General features: G+C 54.1%; 1 protein-coding gene across 5 annotated transcripts in view; it reads right to left on the reverse strand.

Moving 5' to 3' along the window:
- GRK5 (G protein-coupled receptor kinase 5) overlaps positions 1–24,894 on the reverse strand; it is a 293,743-nt gene that overhangs the window by 98,435 nt on the left and 170,414 nt on the right. For all 5 annotated transcript variants that reach the window (XR_010838817.1, XM_059052466.2, XM_067024552.1 and 2 more), the window contains exon 4: positions 23,149–23,226. Coding sequence is in view for 4 of the 5 variants with exons in the window: in XM_059052466.2 (XP_058908449.1) it covers positions 23,149–23,226 (78 nt within the window). In the remaining variant the exon portion in view is untranslated. The remainder of the gene's footprint in view (positions 1–23,148; positions 23,227–24,894) is intronic.

Raw genomic sequence — 24,894 nt, forward strand, 5'->3', positions numbered from 1 at the left:
ACTGCTGCTTGTTTTGCAGAAAAGATGCTCACTGTTGGGGAAGAAGTCCCAAGCTCTGGTCTGACCTCTGCCCCTGGCCATTTCATGCCTCCATCTCCTCCTCTGTAACAGGAGGGAAGAGCTCCAGACATGCCCTACAGACCCTTCAAGATTTGACAACTGGGGGTTGGTCAGTTTTGCTTCTGAGACTTGGGGAACTTGCTTCGAATCCTGGCAGCTGTCTCTTGGGGATCAATGATTCCAGGCTACTTCAAAGCAATCAAATATTAGGACAAGCCACCGAGGCCATGGGTGAACTGGCTTCAGGAAGAGACCTGACGGCTGGGGCAGTTTTGGTTTGAAGGGCCCCACGCCTGGCACAGAATTGGTGCCCAGTGTGTATTTGTTAGTGAGCAAGATGAAACACAGTGTGCCAGGGTGCGGCCTTAACCCCGATGTGAGTCAGCAAAGAGCAGAGACACTGGGTGGGCGTGCCACGGGGAGAAACAGAACCATTTCTGGGACCTCAGAAAAGGCACCCGAGTTGCCACCTGTATGCACTCAGACGCACACTTTTTCGTGGAGTTCAGCCAGGGAGGACCCACCCTCACGCACAGTGGCCCGGCCTGGTGTTGGGCACATGCACGGGGAGGGGTGTTAAAAGGTGAAGCCGCGGGGATCCTTGACCTCAAAGCACTTTTTCTCCAGTAAGACATAAATAAGGTCATATCCACACAGAAAAGTTCCTTTGCCTCTCTTGGCTACAGGTGACGTAAAAATGAGCTGGATGGGCGGAACTCAATGGCTCTCAAACTTTATCAGCAAATTTCTTTTCTCCTCCACCAAATGAAATGTTTCTACAGGCCCAATATTTAAAACCAATATAAGTAATATAATGGGTAGCAACGGTTGCCTTCTATTGAGGCCAACACATGCTTTCATTCAATCTTCCTTCTGGCTCTGTGAGGTGGATACTATTATGATGTTCATTTCACAGATGAGGAAACTGAGGTTCAGCAAGGTTAAGACATTTGCCCAAGGTCACCCAGCCAACAAGCGGCAGAGAGGGTATTTACACCAGGTTGGGTGGGTCTAGAGTAAGTCTGGTTGGAGGTGGTGGGGTGTCTGGGCCACCTGTGCTGCCGTCACCCACCCCGATCTCCCAGGAGGCCCCTGAGGTGTGACCCTAGCCGTGGGCTGACCTGGCACCAAGACCCTCCAGCAGAGGCAGCTAGAACTTATATAGGAGATTTTTTTTTTTTTTTTTTTCGGTATGCGGGCCTCTCACTGTTGTGGCCTCTCCTGTTGCGGAGCACAGGCTCCGGACGCGCAGGCCTAGCGGCCATGGCTCACGGGCTTAGTTGCTTCGCGGCATGTGGGATCTTCCCGGACCGGGGCACGAACCCGTGTCTCCTGCATCGGCAGGCGGATTCTCAACCACTGCGCCACCAGGGAAGCCCTATATATAGGAGATTTTGCAGCTCAGGGCAATGAGCCACTGGGCTCAGAGAGACGGGAGGATCCCTGCGGGGGGGGGGGGGGCAGGGGTCATCCGGGAAAGCTTCCCAGAGGATGGGGTCAGAGGCAAAGCAGAACGTGGCCTCAGATCACCCACCCCTTCTGGGCCCTCCCATCAGCCAGCGGGGCTCCCGGTCAGCCACACTCCTAAGCAGCTGGGAGGGGCTTCCAGGGTCTGGGGGCGGCCCAGCTGTGCAAGAAGTCACAGCACTCTCACTCCTTGGGGCTGGCTGGCAGGAGGGCTCTGGGGAAGCTGCCCACACTCAAAGCCCTGAGGGGAGTCAATAGCGGGTAATAACGCGTTTGGTTTTAAGACCACGGGTTTAAACTCAGTCTTTGGAGCGACACGAAGAGCTTAAGTGATTCCAACCAAACCTTCTCTCAAGTGACTCCGGGGAGTGACACCTTTGCCAATAAGAAGGGAATAAGAAGCTGTTGGCCGGTTTAAGTTGGGAACTGACACCCAAACCTGCCAGGAGGGTGGGCGGAGCTGCTGCTCAAATGGACATTTGCTATTTGCATCAGTGGAATCTGTATTGGTCCTTCCCCTCCAGTTCAGAGAGGTCGATTTCAAAGGCAGACCCCAGAGAAGGCTCTCCCCAGTCCACAGGTAAGGTCTGATGCGTCGCGTAAGAAAAAGGGACCTCAGACCCTGATAAGGCTCTGGGGTCCCGGTAACCACAGCCCATGCTCTGTGGCTTGAAGGCAGAAGAATTCCACAGTTTCAGATCTCTTTCCAGGAAGCGAATCCCTTCTGGTCCCAGGATGGCCTGTGAGGCCAGCTGGGGAAGGGAGAGGGGTGTATCCTACAGGCCAGGTGGGCTCTGGCCAGGAATGCCACCCTCGCTGCACTGAAGCCTCAGAAATGCTAGGAGAGTGAAGGTGGCCAGTGCTGTGGCTCTTTCTAGCAGGGACTGGCCCTCTGGGATGAAGCTGAGGGTCAGGATGGGGAGGAAGGCTTGGGATCATTCTCCTCCATGTCAAAGATGTTCCCCTGATTTCCAACCAAACAGAAAGGACCTCAAGGCCCTCAGATATTTGCAGGACTGAAAGCGGCCCGGAGAAGGGGTGTTGGTGGAGGTCGCTGGTAAAAATTCCCCCTGGGGCCTGGGAACCCCTCAGGCCAGCCGTGGTTTGAAGTGACAATTTCTTTGGTCACCAGGTGGTCTCTTCAAGTAGGTCCAGCCTGCAGGCCCAGACTTTAACACAAGAGTGAATTTAGGCACCAAGTTTCCTTTGAAATGTGTGCTGGTGTTGCTTCGGAGGACTGGGGACAGGGTTTCTCTGCTGGAGGCCCCACCGGGAGTACTTGGCCTCCTGATGGTCTAGGGCAGCTGAAGCCAGTGGCCGGTCAACCTCCATGTGACCAGTGTGCCTGGCCCCGCCAAGAAGTCCACTCTGCTGGCAGTCAGGATGAGCCCCACTGCCCTTAAGAAGGGTTCTACGGCCAACTCCAGGAGAGCTTAAAACAGCAAGACACGCCTCTGGGACATGGCTCTGTACTCCCTGGGCCGCTAACCACAGATCTCTCTCTCCTCCAGCCTGATGAGACGGAACTTGGTTCCTTGAGGAACTGTAGGCTCAGGGCCACCTGTCCTGCCCCTGAAATCACACATGGAGCAAGGGAATAAACCTCCCCTTCCTCTTTGGCTAAGACTCCTCCCCATTTCTTCTCCCTTGAGGCGGGCAGTGGAAACAGACATGGCATTAAAGCTCGGGTGTGCTTTATCCACTCTCTGTGGGTCTGTGCCTCTGGATAAAAGCCCCGAAATTGACCTTGAATCTGGTACCAGAAGAACTTGGGGCTGCACTTGGATGGGGCCAGGCGGCCAGCAGGCCCAGATGGTAGGACAGACTCAGCACACTTGCCCCTTTGTACCTCCAGCCCCGCTATGGCCCAGACTCACTCTCTGCTGTTCCTGAGACATAGGCCCCAGGTTCTAGGCATCCTGCTATGTGTTAGCCAGAATGCACGTTTTAGGCAGCAAGAGGCGAAGGCTGCATGGGTGTTTTTCTGGGCACCAGAGCACACTGAGAAGAGCCCTTTGTGTTGCTTTGAATGTGAATGGGGCAGGCCAGTGAACTGGGTGTAGCGGCCCAGTGGGCTTCGCACCTTCACACCTCCCTAAGCGCTCTCTTCCCTTTTGTCCCCACTCCCCTGTTCTCAGTGCCCTCATGTCGCCTCACTGCCTATGACTCTAAACTTCAACATGTGGCCTAGGCTAGACCTCTCATCCTCTGCTCCATCAACACGGAGACCTCTGCAATATTCAGGCATGGATGGTATTGATGGCCAGTAATGATTCAGTGCACTGGGGTTTCTAAAGAGGAGAGAGTTGGCGGGAGGGCGTCTGCTCAGTTAGAAGAGCTAGGACTTGTCCTGAAGCTGCATTTGCATGGCAATGGATTAAGAGGGAGCACGTGCTGGGTCTGGGGTGACATATAGGCTAACAGAGATTACCGGGGTGCTTCAGGGACTAAGGCTGGGGAGCAAGGGACAGGTGGTGGGCCTGGTCTGGGCATGAAGCCTCCCGTGGGTGCTTAACTCAGCACTCAACCCAGGCAGCCTGTGCTGATTATCCACCACGCCCAGGCTCTGCCTGCCCCAGAGAACTCCAGCGAGAGGGACGGAGCCCCAGAGGCAGGCCGACAGCCCAAGCCCAGCCCGGCCTCCACAGGTCACCCAGCCTGGGCCGGGCCAGCCGTTGGTCCACCGGGTGGCACTGTGGAGCCCCTTGCTGCAGACACCCCACAGAAGAGCAGCCTCCCGGCCTCTAGAGTCGGGAGCCATTGATTACCAAGTGCTGCATCTCAGACCTGAGGAGGGCGGCCTTTGCAATAAGAATTTAGGGGGGAAACGAGAGAGCAGGTTGGGAGGGAGCCCTGGGGAGGGAGGACTGGAACTGGACCTTGAGGGCGAGGTGGGATTTACACCAGGGGAGGGGGGCCGCGCGGGCAAAGGCCTGGAGGCCGGGGTGCTGCTGCGAGTGCGGAGAACTCATCCAGATAAGGTTAAATCAGCCCGGCGGCTGACAGGATCAGTTCTTGCCAGGCTGGTTCTCACGGGCTGCTGAGTCACCGGCCCGATGGTGGCATCGTGAGGGTGAGGGCGGCTGCCTTGCTCTCCCCGGCGCTGCTGCTCCGAGGTGACCAGCAGGATGAAGGGACCTCATTTCCTGCATCGGAGAGAAACTCCACGTGTCTGAGGACCTTATTCCCGAAGCACCTCCTGGCTTCCAAGTCCCTTGTTTCAAGATGTCAGAGTGGGAATGGGATGGCCACGGTATGCGGCCAGCGCCCCTGGCAGCGCCCAGGGATAGAGGCACGGTTGGGCCACGAAACAACCCTCCACACCTCCTCAGTCCAACCCACTCCTGGCACCGACGGGAAGCCGAGAGAACGGACCCCTCCGCATCACAGTGCTGGCCAGGGTCGAGCCGGATCAACACCGGAGGGGCTCCGTAGCAGGCAGGGTTCGGGGAGTGGATCCGAGCTGCATGGGCTCTAACCATGTGTCCTGAGCCAGCTCTAGGGAAAGGACACAGCCTTGGCCTCCCTGGCCCCACTCGAAACCAGCTTTTCCCCACTTCACAGATGGGGGCAGGTACACATGGCAATCTTAGCCCTGGTATGTCACCCACCCAACCCCTCCCCATCCCAAATGCCCTGGTTTCAAGCATTCTCTTCTATCGCCTGGACTAGCCAGCAGGCCCCTCACGAATCTCTGCAACCACTTGCTCTTATGTTGACACAACGGCCGCCAAGGGAGTCTTCCAACAGCACGCAGCAGAAATGATCTCCATGGCCAGGGGACCAAAATCCAGTGCCTTCTCGGCCTTAGCTCCAAATGCCCTTCTCGACTTGCTTCCCCATCATGCCCTCTGCTTGCCAGGGCTCTCACCCCATACTTGTTACTTCCTGGGCGAGCTCCGGCTCTCCAGCTCCTGAGCCTTTGCTACTGGAAGGAGCCCTCTGGGCCCCCTCGCGGCACGTTGTCTGAACCCTACCCCCTCTTCAGGACCTGTTTCCAGTACAACCTCACCCAAGATGATTCTTTGAGCAGGCAGGGCCTTCCACCCAACCCCACCTTCCAGAGACTGCGGTCACCATCGCTACTTCTTGAGCACCTAATATATGTTAAGTCCTAAGAGCTTTACGTGGGGTTATCTTTTTTAATCCTCTCAAAGAAGGTTTTTATTATCTCAATCTTATAGATGCAGAAATAGGCCCCAAGAAGTTAAGTTACTTGCCCAAGATCACACAGTGAGCGTGGGTGCAGAGACAGGATTCAACTCAGGCACCAGGCAGTCTGGTCAGAGAGCCTTATCCCTAAGCACCATCAGGTCCTCCAAGGATGCCACAGTCTTTCTCGAATAGTGAAGAGGATGTGACTTTGGCCTTGGAGAGGAGAGGAAGCCCTCTTTGGAGGCTGGATAATGAGGTGCAGTGGACTCTGCGTGTTTTGGCAAGTGCTATTTGTATAGCGCTGTCATACATATCACACACACACACACACACACACAGGCTAATGGCCCGCTTATGCTTCACTTCAACATAAGAAAACATCCCTCCGAGGAGCTCCGCGCTCATTAGTAGCAGTTCCATCAGCGAACAAAAGGTCAGCCCAGGAGACTGTCCGCTCTATCTCCAGACGCAAGCACTTAGGACTTAATGATGTGTATCTTTTCATACGTGGGCAGTTGACATTCCCCACGTAAACTATTTGCAATTTCTCAGTGTGGACAGACTAGGCCTTCAGGAAAAGCTGAGCCGGAGAGAGGCAAGACACTCTGGAAGACAGGGGTTCTGGGGGGTCTCCTTCCTTCCAAACAAGGGGCTTCCTGGGGGTTTGCCTGTCCCACCCATACCAGGGTGGAGGCAGCTGTTTCTTGGGGAGCCACCCCATTTCTCCTGCAGGACAGGAACCGGGAGGGGCACTCCCGCAGCTGTACCCTGGCCACCCTTTGACCCCTGGGGAGGGGATCTGTGTCAGCTGCGGGAAGCTCTGCACACCGGGCTGCCAAGGCCTGGCCGTGGGCAGGAGCAGGGGGTGGGAATCAGCCTCCAGCAGGATCCAGGGCCAGAGGCATCGTGGGGCCCTGGGAGGGGGGCTGGCTGATAGCCACTGGCCCCGCCATGTGAGTTTTCCTACAAATTCATACTTCTGTTGCTCCCCGGAATGAGGCCACAGGTGGGGCTTGTTCCAAGGTCACACACGTAGACGCTGAGCCTTAGAGAGCTCTTTGAGGGGCAGGAATGTTGTTCATTCCTGTCTCATCAGAACTGAGTGTGGCGCTTGGTGAGCAGCGAGTACTCCGTACATGCCCCTAGACACAATAATTAGTAAACAGAGGACCTGAGTTTCAAATCCAGGCCTGCCCGGCTCCAAAATCTGTAATCTCTCTACTCTGCTTGGCTGATATGCACTTACAATGTGCCCTGCATGTAGTAGGTGCTCAATATATTTGTTGAACAGATGTGTGTGCACATGCCTGTTCATAGCTGACGTACCTTCCTAAGGCCATCTGGTCTACCCCCTGCCTTCGGAACATCTGGGCCAATCAGTTCTTTGGGATTTTCTTAGTTACAACTAGTTGGAGTGCTTGTCTGGGGCAGAAACTGTGGGCTGGAGGCTTGGGGGTGGCTCGGGGAGGACCTGGAGCTGCCTTGGGTAAAGTGTCCTGGTGCCAGGGGTTCCTGAGCCCACGTGCGGCCGTGTCTCTCTCATGGTTTCATTTAATCGTATCCCCCACCCCTCCAATACATTCCTCCTTTGCTTGAGCAACTGGGAGTTACGTATCTGCCACTTGCTGCCAAGAATCCAGACAAATTCACCATCTGTAAACTCAGGAGTTGGGCCAGGTGGAGAGGAGGACCCTCTAAAGGCTTCCCCTCCACTCGCTTTTCTCTCCCCCGGCTCAAGTTGGCTGGTTCCGAGTTCCGTAAACTAACTCAGCCTAGCCCGCTGGACTCTAGCAACAGGAACTGGGTGAAGAAAGCAGGACAGGCAGGAGGTGGGCAAAGGAAGGTGCTCATTCCAACCCCAAATCCTGGCTTGAAATTAAACCTGCTTGTACAATCACAACTGGCAGACAAAGGAGAGCATTTACTGAACGGCAGCTTTGGACAGCATTTCCTCACTCCAGGGTTGATTTAAGGTCTGGCTGACAGGAAGAAAAAGAGCCATTCTTCCACCTTTTAATCAAAACCTTCAGTGCCATGTGGAAAAGCCACGGCCACGCAGCCAGGCAGCAGGCACAATCCACGAGCCCCAGACAAGAACAGAAACAGAGCAAAAAGCAGGGTTTTGTTATCTTGGTCACCGGGGAAAAGGCAATCAGCCAAGCCAAGCGCTCGCAAGCAAAGGGGCTCTGGCTCCTGCTCCTCTGGGCCTGACGTCTGTGTCCTGCAGCTCTCGGCCCAAACACCAGCTCCTCTCTGAGTGTCCACGCGGTCAGCAAGGCTGCTGGACTGCGTGGCCTGAGCGCAGTGCCAGATGCAGCCCCCTTGGGCAGAGACACATGCTGGACAGGCGGCTGGTTGCTGGAGGTCCTTGGGGTAGAAGCTGGGAAAACGGCAGGTCTCACGGCGCCTCTCTCAAGCTCTAAGGAAATGTGGTGCTCACTGCTGGCCATCAGGTGGGTAGGGTCTCCAATCAGAAGCAATTCACCCTGAAGCAGAGGAAGCTGAAGCTGTGGGGCCCGTTACTTGCACTCCTAGGGGCTATAGCATGTTCTAGGTGAGAGAGGAAGCATTTCTGCACAAGCACTTCCAGTAACTTGAGATCTCAGGTGAAAAGGACAGACTCTCCAAGGTTCCAGGCATTGGGTGTGGTTTCTTTTCTCATTCTTAGGAAATACTTTTGTAACTGATGTTCTGTTTGTTCTTCTTCCCATGCTACTGAAGCTCCAGCCCCTAGAAAACCCGGATCTTCCCTTGTCTCTGACAGACAGCCCTCGGTCTTGAAGGGGCCTTCTCTAGGGGGACACCCAGGGGCCCACCTCCTGCCCAACTGCCACTCTGCACCTTTATCTTTTTGTGATGAATAGCCAAAGACCCAGAGTCCAAGGGGCTCCCGGGGCTCTCTGGGGCTTCTCATGGTAGGAGAAGGTGAGGAAGGCCATTGCCCTGACACTGTGCTGGGAAGCAGCCCGGTGTCCTACGTAAGGCCCACGGTTCCATTACGATGCAGACACACACGGCCACCCTGCTGATCTCCTTAAGTCTTTGGGCAACGACCTCTGACACCAATTCGGGGGTGACCCTGGGGACAGCGGGTTACTCTGCCAGGCCAGGAAGACACCGCAGGGCACGGAGCTGCCTCGGTGTGCAGAGCCAGAGGTGGTGTCACTGCTGTGACCAGTCGGGAAGCAAGGAGCCCACCGCTTCTCCCGCTGGGGTCCGAGCTGATTCAGTCTGTCAGCTGCAACAGGGTCCCTGAGTGTCCACGCTGTGCCCAGGTCATGAGCTCCACCCCAGTGACCTCATAAACCGACTCACCTGGCCAACGGCAGGAGTTCAAGGCTGGTGGGGGCTGAGGGTGGTGGGGCGTGGAGCAGCCTTTCAGCCCCTAGAAGGGCGAGCTCAGAGAGGGGGCCTCATGGCTGAGGTGAGGTCTGATCAAGGCTCAGAGGACGAAGGGCGTTTGGCTAGGCCATGAGGAGGACCCTCCAGGTAGCTGTACCCTGGGAAGTATTCTGAGAAGACCAGGGCTCTGAAAGAATCAACTTTATCCTCTGGCAAGATCGACACTTGTCTGGATGAATTTAAGATGGCAGAGAGCAGGTTCACAGAGGCCATCAACTGCGTGAGGGGCCATGGGGCCAGACAGGCTTCTGAGAAAGCCTGCTCTCCAGGGGGTTCCAGCCCTTTCCAAGGGTGCCCCTGCTGACTGGGCCACCCCAGGTCACAAGGCATCACATTCCCTAGGTCAGCAAAGTGGAGAAGCACAGCCCTTGAGACACAGCCACGACCCTCCAAGAAGGGAAAAGCAGATAGGGACTGAAAGGGTCTTGTCCCTTACTTCCTTTGCTGTTCCAGTGGCTTCGCAGAAATCAGGATGAAGGATTTTTAGGGGTCAGGAAGTGAGAGAGAACACTTTTAAACACTAGCAGAATTTAGCCAGAGGCCCTGAGAGCTGGGCAACTTGAATGAGAAAGAAAGGAAAACACGCAAGTGGCCCTGACCCAGACCATGACTTTTTACGTCAAAAGCAAAAAAGGATAATTAACAAAACGAAATCTGCCTGGACGTGGAGTGAGAGGCCAGCCGGGCTCTGTCCACTTGATAATCTCCGGTCGAGACCTGCGGGCCCAGAGTGTGCGATGGGAGAAGACTCGCTGTTTACACAGGCGGTCCTGGCTCTCAGGACCCAGAGAAGCGGGGTTTTTCCTGGCAAGCGGTTTGAATTCGGCCAACTCCGCGCTGGGTCAGGGCGGCCACGTGCGGGTAATTCACGGGTAGAACTTGGGTCCTAAGGGGCTGAGGTGTAGAACACTCACGGCCCGGAGGGTCTCTCGTTCCTTGTGCATGAGAGGTGAGGGCACAGCAAGCTGACTCTCCACCTTCCAGAACACCTTCCCGGTCCACAGCCTCCAGACCGGCTTCAATTTGAAGCTGTGTTGGAAATACCTTGGCCCTTGGGAAGATTTTTTTCTCCAGTCAAGATTTCATTCCACGCGGCTTGGGAGTGAAGGAGGGGCAGGAATCTCCTAAGATCCAGGGAATTCGACTGAAACCCCCATGATGTCATTTCTCTGCCCAAGGCGCATGGTCAGGGAGGGCCTGTCAGGCCACACGGATTCGGCCGAGCACAGAGACCAGCGTCGCTGCCTACCCAGGGCCAGGCTGAGGGGAGGTTGTCCGCAGGAAGCCTGTGGCCTGTTTCTCTGTCTCCAGACACTCTAAAAAGAGGAATTCTGGTCAGGAAACACTACACACACACACACAGGAATGGGGGGCAGAGGTAGCGCCGGCTCCACTGGCATCAAAGGAACATCCAACTTTCCGACCTGGAAGGTCACAAGAAAGGAAAAGGGACCCCGGCGGGCATGCTCCGGCCTGCTGTGAGGAGCCCCGGCTGGCAGAGAAGCCTCCAGGATGCAAGAGGAGCCCAAAGGCATCAGGCAAAGAAGATGCGTTTTCCAGGAAGGGTTGGGGGAGAGAAATAAATGTATCTATTTGAAGGCCAATTACACAGTCTTTAAAAATGGTGTGCAGGGAGATTGTGACATGAGAAAAAGCTAATGACACAAGCGCAAAGGTTCGGAGCCAGAAGGTGGACCCGGCGCGGGAGGGACCAGCCAGCGTGTGCACATCCTCCAATCCACCTGCCCTCCCGGACTTGCTCCTTCGTGCAGCAGCTGGGAAGCTGGTTCGGGGGGATTTTGTCTTTGGTTAACCTCTGAGAAGACGACACAGTGGAAAAGAAAGGTCCCAGGTTCTAGAATCGGACAGACTGGGGTTCTATCTCATCATCACCTTTTTTCTGTTGTTGTTGTTCTTCTTTTATTGTGGTAAAATAGACATAACAGAAAAACTGCCATTTTAACCACTTGTAAGTGTACGATGCCACGGCATTAATTACATTCATAATGTCGACTATCACCACCATCTTTTCCCACATTTTTTCCATCATCCCAAACAGAAACTCTATACCCATTAAGCAATAACTCCCCATCCCTCCCTCCAAGTCCCTAGTAAGTTCTAATTTACTTTCTGTCTCAATGAATTTGCCTATTCTAGACATTTCATATAAGTGGAATCACATAACACGTGGCCTTTTATTATGTCTGGCTTCTTTCAACTTAGCATAATGTTTTTAAGATTCATTCATGCCGTAGCATGTGTCAAGACTTATTCCTATTTATGGCTGAATAATATTCCACTGTGTGGTTACACCACATTTTGCTTATCCATTCATCCGTCAATGGACACTTGAGTTGTTTCTACTTTTCGGCTATTGTGAATAATGCTGCTATGGATATTGACGTACAAGTATCCGTGTCAGTCCCTGTTTTCAATTCTCCCAGCTTTCACTTTTTTTTTTTTTTGGTAAGCGGGCCTCTCACCGCTGTGGCCTCTCCCGTCGCGGAGCACAGGCTCCGGACGCACAGGCTCAGCGGCCATGGCTCATGGGCCCAGCCGCTCCGCGGCACGTGGGCTCTTCCCGGACCGGGGCACGAACCCGCGTCCCCCGCATCGGCAGGCGGACTCTCAACCACTGCACCACCAGGGAAGCCCCCAGCTTTCACTCTTAATAGCTAAAGGCCTTTACCCAAGGTAGAACAGGGACAAATGTGTCTACTACAAATGAATGTCATGAAGACAGGATGCGATAAAGATGTAAAGCACACAGCATACAGTAGGTGCTAAAATAATGTCACTCTGCCCCACCTCCCCCTTTAACACCCACCCTTAGTAAAGGAGCCTGAGAGGGTTAGACTCAGTGATGCCCCTGAAGGGCATCACCGTTTAAAAAGTGTGGATACTTAAATGGTAGAACTTTTGGCACCAGCAGCCTTCTCTGCTTTGTTGGCACACTACAAATGTCTCGGCATTTAGACAAATAGTGACGCAAAGAATAAGAGCCTCAGGGGAATTCAGGCCCAGTGGCAGGCCAGCCAGGGTGGGAGGTGGTAAATGAAGTCAGGAAGCGTTCCTTTTCGTGCCTTGGCGCCATACTTGCAGCACAGGGGTGTGGAAAGCCCAGTGAGGAATGTTCCATTCTCCTCCTCCAGCTGTTATGACCCTTCAGGGGTCCAGCTCCTCTTTGAGCTTCAGTTCCCTCATCTAGGAAATGAGGAGTTTGGCTTAGCCCAGTAGTTTTAAAACTGGGTTCCAAGGAGCCATAAGTGTTCTTCTCAAAGCCAGGGCCCAGGACGGGGAAGGGAGCAGAAGGGGGCCCTGCCCTAGGCTAGTCAACCACAGCAGATCCGCGTGTCTTTGCATCTGGAAATCTTCAGCTAAAACTGCACGCACGGCCTTGGACCAGGTGGCCCCTGAGATCCCCTGGGTGCTGTAGCCTACTCTAGGTGGTGTCCTCTTTCCCCTTGGGGTGAACTAGAGGAACAGTCCCTGAGGACGGGCTATGGAGTCATCTCCCAACGTACCAGGATTGCTGGCTCAAGCAGCAGGGGCACTCCATGGGGAGCCATGTAGTGCTGGGTGCTGGGGCAAACTTGAAATGACTCAGGACCCCTGATGCTCTCCAAACAGCACTGGTTTGCCAGTCTCCAAAGGACTGGTCATTAACAGTCCTTCAATCAAGAAGAGATGTGAGTGGAGCTCAAGGCAGGGAACCAGGTTAGGTTATCTTAGGAGAGCAGGATGGGGAAGGGTCAAGAGCACAGACTCTGAAGTCTCTGCTTCCTCCATCCCAGCTGTGTGACCTTGAGCAAGTTACTTAACCTCTCTGTGTCTTCACCTCCTCATCTTTAAAATGGAGATAATAATCTATGGGGTGGATATGAGGATTAAGTGAGTTATTTAAAGCCCTGAGAACAGTGTCTGGCACACGGTAAGAGCTGTTCCCAGGAAGTTCCTTTCTCAAGTTTTCTTTTCAACCCTCTTCCAGCCTTGAGACTTCTTGCAGTGCTGTGGCAGGAAGTGGAAAAACCTGGGGTGCATGCCCCACGGGTCCTTCCAGCTGGACCCTTTCAGCCAGACCCTGCCCAGGAGGGGTTCAAGCAAAGGTGGATTCTGAGCTCACCAGATTCACTGACAACAGGATGGGGATGCCGTTCCGGCTGCAGGGAGGCAGATGAGAGCCAGGTGATCTTAGCAGAGATGAACAGCTGGCTCTGGGGCCAGAAGCAGGGAGCTCAAACCCCTGGAGGGCAGGCCGGGCACGTGGAAGGGAGGCATTTACCTGAGCCACCCGTATTCCATGGCCTTGGGTCCCTGGAGACCAAGTGTTGGTTAGATGGTTAGATGGATGCTAAACTAGCTCCTCAAGGCCCCAGATCCCAGGAAGGGAGGTCCAGGAGTGAGCCTCAGCCCTAGTGCCCTTTGCTTCAGGTCATGCTGTCTCTTCCAACAACAAGCCAGCATTTCTAAAATGCATCATAGCTGGGAAGTAGACAGCCCAGCATTTTCCAAAGATGACGACGTGGTCTTAGCCTCGAGGTACAGGGACACAATTAAATAATACTGAATCACTCAGTGAACAAAGTATTCCCTTTTCAATTTTCTTTCAAGTCTCCCATCATCAAGAAGAAAGTCTCAGTGTGGTGCTACCTACCACCTTGCTAACCTGTCTCTCATACTCGCTGCTTTTGCCCTTCAGAAACAAAGAGAAAGGAGGCTCCCAGCACTAGGTAAGCAAAAGAGTACCCAGCTAGGATAACTTTTCCCGTTATCTTTATGTACAGCAAACCAATACTGGCTTCCCAGGTAATTCCTGATAACAAAGTTTCCTTTTGAAACTCATTTATTTCAAGTTAAAAGATGAGTTAGTTGCTTTAAAGAAAAATGAGCCCATTTGAGCACCGCTGTTATCCCCATACTCAGTTGGGGAAACTGAGGCTCCAAACATGCCCCACTGGAAAGCAGCAGAACTGGGTTCCACGTGCCCCTGAAGACAAAGACTGAAGCCTCTGACGGCCCCAGAGGCCGAGGAGCTGTCCCCTTTCGGGAGCCAGCTGTTTGGGCTAGCTCAGATCCTATGCTACTGCCTGGGTGGGGTAGGGGGAGGCACCAGTGAAGTGAGGCTGTGAGCCGGGGGCCAGAGAAAGAGGAACTTGGAATAATTATTATTTCCTTTCATTCAAGCTCCTTACTTTTTGAAAAGTAGATGTTTTCCGGAGAACCAAACAAGCACTAGGAATAGATTTCTTTTGTGCAGAAACTCAGGCTGATGGGTAGTTTCCCCCTTAACAAGAACAAACTTCCCTGCCTTAGCCTACCATTGTTTTCAGAAACAAAGAGGCCCGCATCTCTGGAGGGCCCAGAGAACTCCATCCTGCCAGTGGACCTCCAGCAAGAAATGCCCTCTAAGAGCTGCCTGCTCTGGGGCATTCCCAGGATCCCACAGAGGATGCCAAGCGGGTTCATGTCAGAAGCCTGTCCCAACCCACCTGCCCACCTCATTGTCGGAAGAAGCCCACGCAGGCCCTCTCAACAGGACCCTCTGGCCAGGTCTGAGCTTCCGCCTGGCATCCACTGACACTTCCTAGCAAAACCACACTGAAACTGGGTGCCACCTGCCAGGCCTTAGTGATTGGAGTGGAGACCTGGCACAGTTGCTGATGGGCACAATTAAAATGAACAGAGCAAGATATCCTACAAACCACGCTGCCGAAGCAGGACATTATGAAGCTCCTTTTAAGCCCTGCCTCCGCTATTCTAAGCCAGCCTCTTCCCTTCCCAAACCTCAGGTGCCTGATCTGTAAAATGAACGCACTAATACCCATCTTGGGGAGTTGCTAGGAAGATCCAAGAGCAGGTCATTGCAGTGCTAGACCCAGACAGCCTAAAGAATATGGTCATGTCAACCAGGAGAAGGCATGGAATATTGGTGAAGGACCAGACCTGGCCCTGCTCTTTACAACAGGCGATGGGGCTTTGGTTTTGCAGAGGAAGAGAGATTTATGGGCCTAACATTCCTCCATATACACCCTGTTCCTCAAAAAACTGAGGCCTTCTTACAAGGACAGATAAGACAACATGAAAACAAGTCATTTAAAAGCAAGTAACAGAAATGAATCCAAATGTCATCAAAATAAAAATTCTTTGTGTTTCAAAGGACACCATCAAGAAAGTAAAAAGACAACCCACAGACTGAGAGAAAGTATCTGCAAATCACATATCTGATAAAGGACTTGTACCTAGAAAATAAAAAGAACACTTAGGGGCTTCCCTGGTGGCACAGTGGATAAGAATCTGCCTGCCAATGCAGGGGACACGGGTTTGATCCCTGGTCCGTGAAGATCCCACATAACACAGAGCAACTAAGCCTGTGAGCCACAACTACTGAGCCTGCACTCTAGAGTCCACAAGCCACAACTACTGAAGCCCCCGCGCCTAGAGCCTGTGCTCTGTAACAACAGAAGCCCACGCACCGCCACGAAGAGTAGCCCCCACTCGCCGCAACTAGAGAAAGCCCGCGTGCAGCAACAAAGACCCAACACAGCCAAAAAAAAAAAAAAAAAAAAAACCCTTAGGATTCAACATTAATAAGATAAACGACCCAATTTAAAAATGGGCAAAGGATTTGAATAGACTTTTCTCCAAAGACGATCTACAAATGGCCAATAAGCACATGAAAAGGTGCTCAACATCATTAGTCATTAGGGAAATGCAAATCAAAACCACAATGAGATACCACTTCACACCCACTAGGATGAAAAAAGAAGATGGACTATGCCAAGCGTTGGAGAGGATGTGGAGAGATTGGAACCTTCATACACTGCTGGTGGGAATGTCAAATGGTGCCACCACTTGGAAAACAGCCTGGCCATTCCTCAACTGATTAAATATCAAGTTACCAGGTGACCCAGCAATTCCACTCCTAAGTATATACCCAAGAGAAATTTTAAAATATGCCCATGCAAAAACTTGTGCATGGATGTTCATAGAGGCATTATTCATAATAGCCCAAAAGTGGAAACATCCAAGTGTCTATCAATTGATGAGAAGATAAATAAAATGTGGTTTATCCATTAAAATGGAATATTATCCAGCCATAAAAAGGAATGAAATACTGATACCTGCTACAACATGGATGAACCTTGAAAACATGCTAAGTGAAAGAAGTCAGTCACAAAAGTCCACGTACTGTATGATTCTACTTATATGAAATGCCCAGAACAGGCAAATCCAGAGACAGAAAGTAGATTAGTGGTTGCCTGGGGTGGGAAGAAAAGGAAATAGGAAGTGTGATGGTGATGAGTATGGGGTTTCTACTCAGGGAGATAAAATGTCCTGGAATCAGATAGTGGTGATAGTTGCACAATTCTGTGACTATTTTAAAAACCATTGGGGCTGCCCTGGTGGCGCAGTGGTTGAGAGTCCACCTGCCGATGCAGGGGACACGGGTTCGTGCCCGGGTCCGGGAAGATCCCACGTGCCGCGGAGCGGCTGGGCCCGTGAGCCATGGCCGCTGAGCCTGTGCGTCTGGAGCCTGTGCTCCGCAACGGGAGAGGCTGCAGCGGTGAGAGGCCTGCGTACTACAAAAAAAAAATAAAAACATAAAAATTAAAAAAATAAAAACCATTGAACTGTGGACTTTAAAAGAGTAAATTTCATGATATGTTAAAAGAATAAATTTTATGATATGTGAATTATATCTCCATAAGCTAATGTTTTATTTTATTTTTAACTTTATTTTTTTAAATTTGTTGACTGCTTTGGGTCTTAGTCACAGTGCGCGGGCTCTTCGTTGCGGTTCTCGTGCTTCTCTCTAGCTGCGGCACGCGGGCTTAGTTGCCCCGTGGCATGTGGGATCTTAGTTCCCCGACCAGGGATCGAACTGCCGTCCCCTGCATTGCAAGACGGATTCTCAACCACTGGACCACCAGGGAAGTCCCCGTAAGCTAGTGTTTTTAAAATGATATCTGTAGTGATGAATGATATATAATACTGTTTTCAGGATCATCCATTATTATTATTTATTATTATAATTAGGAATATTTCCTGGTCCATCTCCAGCTCAGAGCAATCCTGCACCTGAATACCTGCCACCTGTATCACCTCTGACCTGTAGGTACCTGGAAAGTGAGCCGTCGAGATCTCTACAGAGCCCAGCACACATGTCTGATTCGAGCAGCTTCTGGGCAGCTTCTCTGAGCTGTCTCACCAGCACTAGAAATTAGCCTGCCAAACAGACAATGTTTTCAGCTTGGGGGTTGGGGAAACATAGGCAGGAAGCAATTTTCCATATGCTCCCCTGAATCCCGCAGCCTTCCTTGCTGGTCGGTGGACTGAGAGAGAAAGTGACGTGTCATGTCGGGACCAAGGCAGTTAAAGCTCATGTGCGTCTTTCACTCCTCTCTTCCTCTTTGGTGGTGGAGACACCAAAGCAGCCAGGACCCCTGATCTTCATCCAGAAGAGACCCAGGCAGAGCATGCATGAGAAAGAAAGAAATTTCTGGTGTGTGAAGTCCCTGATATTTGGGGTTTGTTGTGGCAGCTAGCATTAATCATCCCGACCAATGCATTGCCGTTGGCCAGTCTCTCTGGCCAGCCCTCTGAGGCTGAGGACCCTGCAGACCCCTCCTTGGCCTCTCACAACTCCACAGCTGGAGTTCATGTCTGAATGATTTCCTCATTCAATGGCCTGAATTTGAAAACACAGACTAGGAAGGGGGAAAGTCAGATGAGAGCCACTGCTTAGGGAGAGTCTTATTCGTACCAGCTCCTGGGCTCTGTCCTGCTGGTATTTATGACCTTTGCCCACTGGACAGAGGAGCAGCCTGAGGTTCCGGGAGGTTAAGTAACTTTCCCAAGGCCACTCAGCTAAAAGAGGCCAAGCCTGGCTTCCAACCCAGGTCTACCAGGTCCTAAAACTCGCGTCCTCACAGCACTCCTCTGCCTTTGTGTCAGATCTCAACAGCTTTCAGCCCATCCCAAAGCCCACCCCTGGCTGGTGTCCTCTAACTGCCCCCAGAGCAAGGCTGGCCGTGTACGGGCAACTGATGCAGGATTCTGGGCAGCGTCCAAAGAGTGGACTTGGCCTCTGAGATGGATGCCTTCAAGCCAGGGTTTGGAGAGCATCACCGCTCGGGGAGCAAGAATCCGGCTTTGGGCGTGAGCTTTGCCTTTGAGCAGGGATTTTCAGCCAGACTCTCAGCAAACACACTCTGTCAGACACAGGGGGACACAGGCCAGCCAAGTGTCAGCTCGCCAGAAAGAGACTTGAGGCGGGAGAGGAAAGGGGCCCACAGAGGGAAGCTTCCCAGGGCCCCTCATCGTCTCATTCAAACCAACTCACAATGAATGAGAGCCACGTGTCCAACACTGTGCACGGGGAAGGGGACTCAGAGAACAGATGCCATCATATCTGCCCAGTGAGCTGCTAGCCTGGCCACCTACAGCAGTGGTCCTCATCCTGGGTGCCCTGCCTCTCCTGGGGGCACCTACACTCACTCAGTGACTTGAGATGGAAACCAGAGACTCACTCGGGACTCCTCTTGCTCCCTTTCCTCATGCCCCACACCTGCCATCCCCCGAGAGCTCCTTCGCCCAACATTTCCCAAGGCCCTTGTGTCTTCCCACACACCACCCTCCCGTCCCCCAACTCCTGCCCCCAGCCCTCCCCCTCCCCTTTCTCCTCTGCGTTGGGGGAGAGACCATCCTAAACCGCAAATGGCATTCAGAGCCCTAGGGGCTCCCCACTGCCCTTAGGATGGTGTCACACTCCCCACCGTGGTCTTCCAGTCCTGCCACCCAGAGGGCCCCTGTAACACTGACCTCTCCCCCGCACACACACCCTTTCCCGCCTCTGTACCAAGGCCTCTCACCCTCAGCGCTCCTGACATTTGGGGCCGGGTAACTCCTCGCGGTGGGGGCCGCCCTGTGCATCGTAGGATGCTCACCTGTACCCCTGCCCATGTGCGTTAGATGCCAGGAGCACACCCCCCCAGTTGTATCCCTCAAAATTATCTCCAGACACTGCCAAACGTCCCCAGGTGAGAACCCCTGCTCTAGACCTTTGCGCATTCAAGGCCCTTCTCCTTTCCTTTCATTCGCACCGGGCTTCCCCTCATCATCACACTGAAATTCGATTCAGCTGCATCCACTCCCAGAAGGCTCCTTGGCTCGCCAGGCCGGTCTAGGACGGCGTCCGCAGACCTCCCCACCCTCACACTTCCCTGTGCCCCGCCGCCACTGCTCCCGTCACACTGCATTCCACCCGTCTGTTGACGCGCTGTCACCCCCTCTGGAAGGCGGGCTCCTCAGAAGCCACCTTCTCCAGGACGTGGAAGCACTGACCCCACGGACCTGCAGAAGCACAGCAGAGTGGGGGGCTGGCAGACCACCCAGGTGGGAGCGATGGCTTCTGAGCAGAGGCAGAAAAGGCTCTGTGCGGAGAAGCGGAGACACAGCGGGAGAAAGACGGGGTGGGGGGGGGGCAGGGCGGGGCCTTGCAGGCAAGAGACGGACAAGGGCGACGAGACGGGGACATTAGGATGAGGCTGGCGGCTTCCTCGGTGGCGCAGTGGTTGGGAGTCCGCCTGCCGATGCAGGGGACACGGGTTCGTGCCCCGGTCCGGGAGGATTCCACGTGCCGCGGAGCGGCTGGGCCCGTGAGCCGTGGCCGCTGCGCCTGCGCTCCGCAACGGGAGAGGCCACAACGGTGAGAGGCCGGCGTACCACAAAAAAAAAAATACAAAAAGAAACAGATGAGGGTGGGAGGTGGCGTGGCTGGCACCCAGCGTGGGGCCTTTAGGAGAGGAAACTGGAAGCCAGGTCATGAAGACCCCTGCATGTGTTCTGCAGCCCAAGATGTATTCAGCAGGATGTGAAATTGAAAAAAAAAAAAGTTTGGGAAATGCTTTGTTAGCAGTTAAACAGGTTCCTTTACTGAGGGACTTCTCAGAGCCTTTACTATGCTCACAGGCCGGGTGAATCGTTACGAGGGAGACACGGCGAGCCCACAAGTAATGGTCCACAGAGGTGTTTTCTTCCCAGAGCCTCTCGAATGGTCAGTGTCCCACAGTCTACCCTTTGGAAAAGGCTGCCTGGAGCCGAGACACATGAGCTGCACCTTGAGGAGGGGGTACAAGGTGAGGACTACCTGGCTTTGGGGACACGGGTCCTGGGGGTTGTTCGAAGGCCTCAGAGCCAGTGCTGGGGCCTCAGCCGCATGGCTCCTCTCCCAGCGCTCGCTCCCCAGCACCTGCAGCATCTGCAGCGCTGAGAAGTAACACAGGCTCCTGGGAGAGTGACCGCGGGAAGGACTGGGAAGGCAGCGCAAAACTTATTATCGGAGGACAGTCAACCCACGGGACCGCTTCGACCACCTTCCCCAGGCCCCTGGGCCATAACATATGCTGGGGTTTAAATTTTTCTAATTGAGGAGTCCTTAAGGAAAAAATGCTGGCAAGCTCTGAGGCACCTGTGAAATGGTCTGAGCTGACGGGGAGGCTGGGCCCCACCCCTCCAGGAGACAGAGGCAGCGCTGAGCAGGGGTAGGGAGGTCTGGAGGGCCCCGAGTGGGCTCCGTGAGAAGAGGCTTCTGGTCAAAATCGGCCAGTGGGGGGGGAGAGGGAAGTGGCCCCTGCAGCAGCCCTTGGATAGGCCAAGCGAGCCAGCAAGGCCAGGCAAAGGAACAACCTCATTCTCACCACGGATCATGGCCAGGCCAGCAGATGCACAGGGGCAGGCGTGCGGGCGTGCGGTGGGCACAGTGCAGCACAGGGGCAAAGCCAGAGGCTCTGGGATCACCGCGGCCTGGGCTCAACTCCCAGCTGTCGCCTGGAACAGTGACAGCACCTCCTGAGCCTTCCTGTCCTCATAAGATGGAGCCCATAGAATCACATCACACGGTGACAGCAAGACTAGGTGAGATTGCACCTGCACACACAGGGTCCTCAGTATACGTTGGTTGCCACTGTTTGAGGGGGAACCCAAGCAGGTGGGCAGCCCGAAAGGGGGGCGCAGACGGAGAGCTGGACGGACAAAGCTGAGCCACTGTGGAAACCACCTTGGCCGAGGGCAGCAAGAGTCTATCAGCTGCGCGCCGGGCCCTGGCGGCCACCTGTAAACAGGGCTGTCTATCCACCTCTCATCTCCTGAAGGCTGGAACTGTCACAGATAGTGTCTAGTTGGTGTGTGGCTTGCTTTAGGTGCTCGGCACTGAGCTGTTCTCTTCCCCCAGGGGTGTTTACACCCCTCAGGCCCGTTATGCCCAGAATGGACTCCCTGTGTCAAGTGGTGGCCAGGAGACCGAAAACATCCACCTGCAGCCTCTCCACAGGTCAGCGGCTGCGACTGCGGGCAAAGGGGGACCCTGCTCAGACACGTCTCCTCCTTGACCATTTTCAACCTAAAGACTTTCAGGCCCGTTATCTGGAACAAAGCGAGGCCATGCAGCCTGGTGGCCCTGCAGATGGAGAGGGCAGCCAGGTGTGCCCAGGGCCACGCCTTGTGTAGAGCGAGCCAGCCCTGTCCAGCATCTGGAGTTTATGAACATGAATCCACTCGCTTCTGAAAAGTGCAAAGGCCCTGGGGTTGCCTGCCATTCCATTAAGAGGTGTGCATGATTACGACGGAAGCAGAAGCAGAAAAGGGAAGCAACTGGGGGTGGGGCTCGGCAGGAGCAGGAGAAAGGGACACGGAGACACCTCTGGGGTAAAGCCGGGCTGGCCGCCGGCAGGTGCTGGAGGCGAGCACAGCTGCTCCGGAGCAAGGGCTCAGTGTGGCATGGGCGGTCCTCGTCACGCACTCAGGCCCCTGGGACCCCCCTAACATCCCAGGGGACAGCGAGGGTGTGAGGTGGGAGCAGAGCTGCCGAGGACCCCTGCGACCCCTACTGAGAACGACAAGGTGACTCAAGGGACTTCCACGCCGTGTGAATAAAACATATGAGGCTGTGCAGAGGGGCTTCCCTGGTGGCGCAGCGGTTGAGAATCTGCCTGCTAATGCAGGGCACACAGGTTCGAGCCCTGGTCTGGGAAGATCCCACATGCCGCGGAGCAAGAGGGCCCGTGAGCCATGGCTGCTGGGCCTGCGCATCCGGAGCCTGTGCTCCTCAACGAGAGGCCGCAACAGTGAGAGGCCCGTGCACCGTGATGAAGAGCGGCCCCCGCTTGCCACAACTAGAGAAAGCCTTGGCACAGAAACGAAGACCCAACACAACCAAAATAAATAAATAAATAAATACTTTAAAAAAAATGAAGCTAATTAAAATGAAGCTTTAAAAAAAATAACAAAAAACTGTACAGAAACCATCCATATGTACAGGGAGAGGAGGAGGCCTGGTTGTACACTCGGAAGGAGCTACTGTGGGTTTCATCCCCTCGTGTCACCCTGGATGCCTTCAGCAGGGGCTTTCAGCAGCCCCCCTGTTGCTGGAGGAGCTGGTGTGTGTGAGCTGGACTCCTTGTGTCCGCAGTCCCACCTCTGACTCCCGAGTGGGACTCAAGCTGAGTAGCTGCAGCATCCATGTTTAACTGCATCCAGCGCCCGGGCCACCACGAGTGCACACGGGCCACAGGGGTGACCCCAGTCCTGAGGCCCTTGAGCGTACTCCAGAACCCTTCAGAATACTCTGCATTCTGCTGTGTGTTCAGCTGACTTTGCCTCTGCCGGCACAGCTTCAGCCAGCCCCTTTCCTTCCCATCAGCCCTGGCCCCTTCCCGTCACACTGACCTCTCAGAGCCACCCCTGCTGTGCCCTTTCTTCCCGGCACTCTGACCCCTGCGTCAGCCGAGCCTCCACCTGTCCTGCCACACACGCCTGGGTGTGAACAGTGGGAGGTATGAGGGCCCCTGGAGGGGACTGGGCCCCCAAGAAGCAGGCCTCCCCACCCCAGGCCTGGTGTGGCCTGGACCCCTGCCTTGGCCTGGCCAGGCTTGGGTGCCTCTGGAGGAGGATGAGAATTCTGGATCTGAAGACCAGTGGCACCACCGGCTGGGCACTCCTCACACGGCCCGGCACAGACCTGGGGGCCCATATTCCTCCTACTTTGGGGTTTGGGCAGCCTCTTACCTTTGGGGTGAGGTACTTGGTCATAATTTCCTTGCCTTTTTCTCCCAGTTTTTCATCTGGAGTAACTTCATATTCTGCCTAAAACGGAAGAAGGAAAAGAACAATAACAGATTTGTTCACGAGCTTCCCATAGCTGTAGAACTTTAGAGGCCCCTGGAGAAGACACCCTGGAGGTCACATGATCAATCCCCTCCTTCTACAGGGCAGGGAGTGAGGCCCAGAGGGGGAGGAGCCCTGATGTCCAGTCCAGCCTACCCTGCTCCACCGTGGACACATGCTCAGAACTGGGGCGGCACATAAGAATCACAGGGGAGCCAATGATGGTGCTCGGGCCCCGCCCCATGTCCATGGGGTCAGACCCTCTGGCGACGGGGGCCGGGCGCCCAGGCAGCTGGGGTTGAGAACCACCAGCTTAGGAAAATCAAAGGAAGCTGCTGGAAAATAACTGGAGCCACCAACCTGGACGATCCTCGAGAGAGGCTGCCTGAGGTCACACACCTACAAGCCGTGTGACCTTGGACAGTTTCCTCAACCTCTATAAAGTGCGGATGGAAAAAGCACCTACATGTAGGGTGATTGTGCAGAGAGAATGTGACAAAGACAGGCACATAATAAATACTCACTGTAATTACTACACCTTGGAAGAGAAGACAATAATATGCATTCGTACCTTTTACAGCTTTTCAGTTTACAAAGGGAACATACAGAGATATTTCAGATGCTCTTATATGAACCTAAAAAGAGCCCAGGTAGTGACACAGGAGGGCAGGGGCTGCTGTCATACCCCTTCATCTGCAAACAAAGAGCAGGAGGTTCAGCAGAGTTGCCCAGGGTCACTGGGAGGTGGTGGGGGGACAGGGGGGCGTGCAGCGAGGCGGCAGGGCTGGGACTTGGACCTCCAAGCCCAGACCTCTTTCTCAACAACACCAAGGAATTTAGGACCCTGATGGGTGGCCAAGCCAGTGGGACCCGGGCTCTAAAGAAAGAAGTGAGGCCTCAAAAGACAAACTGTGTTATCTTCCTTGACCCAAGAGAGGCTCCTTCACTGGCATCTGACCCACTTGCTAAGTGGGCAAAAGGCCTCCTTGAGTTAAGGAAGAGCTTGGGTGAGCTTGCCTTTCTCATTTAAACAAGGGAACTAATTGCAAATTGTTTATAAGCATTTCAAAATCCGCCACCCAAGGACTTGTCAGCCTCCGTCCAAAAGTACAGCTATTTCAAAAGAGACAGGAAATGACATCAGCACAGAGGGACTGAAACTCCTTCCCCAGCCACCGTGCTGTGAAGTCAGACCCCAACCTCCGCCCCCCACCCGCTGGCCTGGTTCAAAGCAACCTCTCAACCCAGTGTCTAGGGTCCAATTTCTCCCCAGGCCAGCCTGGAAGACCCTCCCGGGCTGGAGCTGCAACTCTAAAGGGGCTGAGGGCTCTAAAGTACAACTGACCCCCTTTTCCAGGGGGAGAAGAGAAGCTCCCAGTGTCCAGCCACCCTGGAAACCCCTCCTGGTGGTCTGGCGCTATGGGAATTTACTCAGACTGCTTTGCAGGGCCCAGGCCACAGGCAAATGCCCGACTACCGTTTGGGGGTAACTCAGTCCCAGGCAGAACCCCGGACTTGCACTGTCCCAAAACACGTCTGTGAAGGAGGCTCTATTCAAGCACGTGGAGGCCTAAGGCTCACTAATCAGCCTCAATAACCAGCTGAAAATATTATTGCTCCGGGTACTAAAACCCACGTTAAAAAAAT

Source organism: Kogia breviceps, chromosome 2, assembly GCF_026419965.1.
Source record: "Kogia breviceps isolate mKogBre1 chromosome 2, mKogBre1 haplotype 1, whole genome shotgun sequence".
In the NCBI taxonomy this organism is placed as follows: domain Eukaryota; kingdom Metazoa; phylum Chordata; class Mammalia; order Artiodactyla; family Physeteridae; genus Kogia; species Kogia breviceps.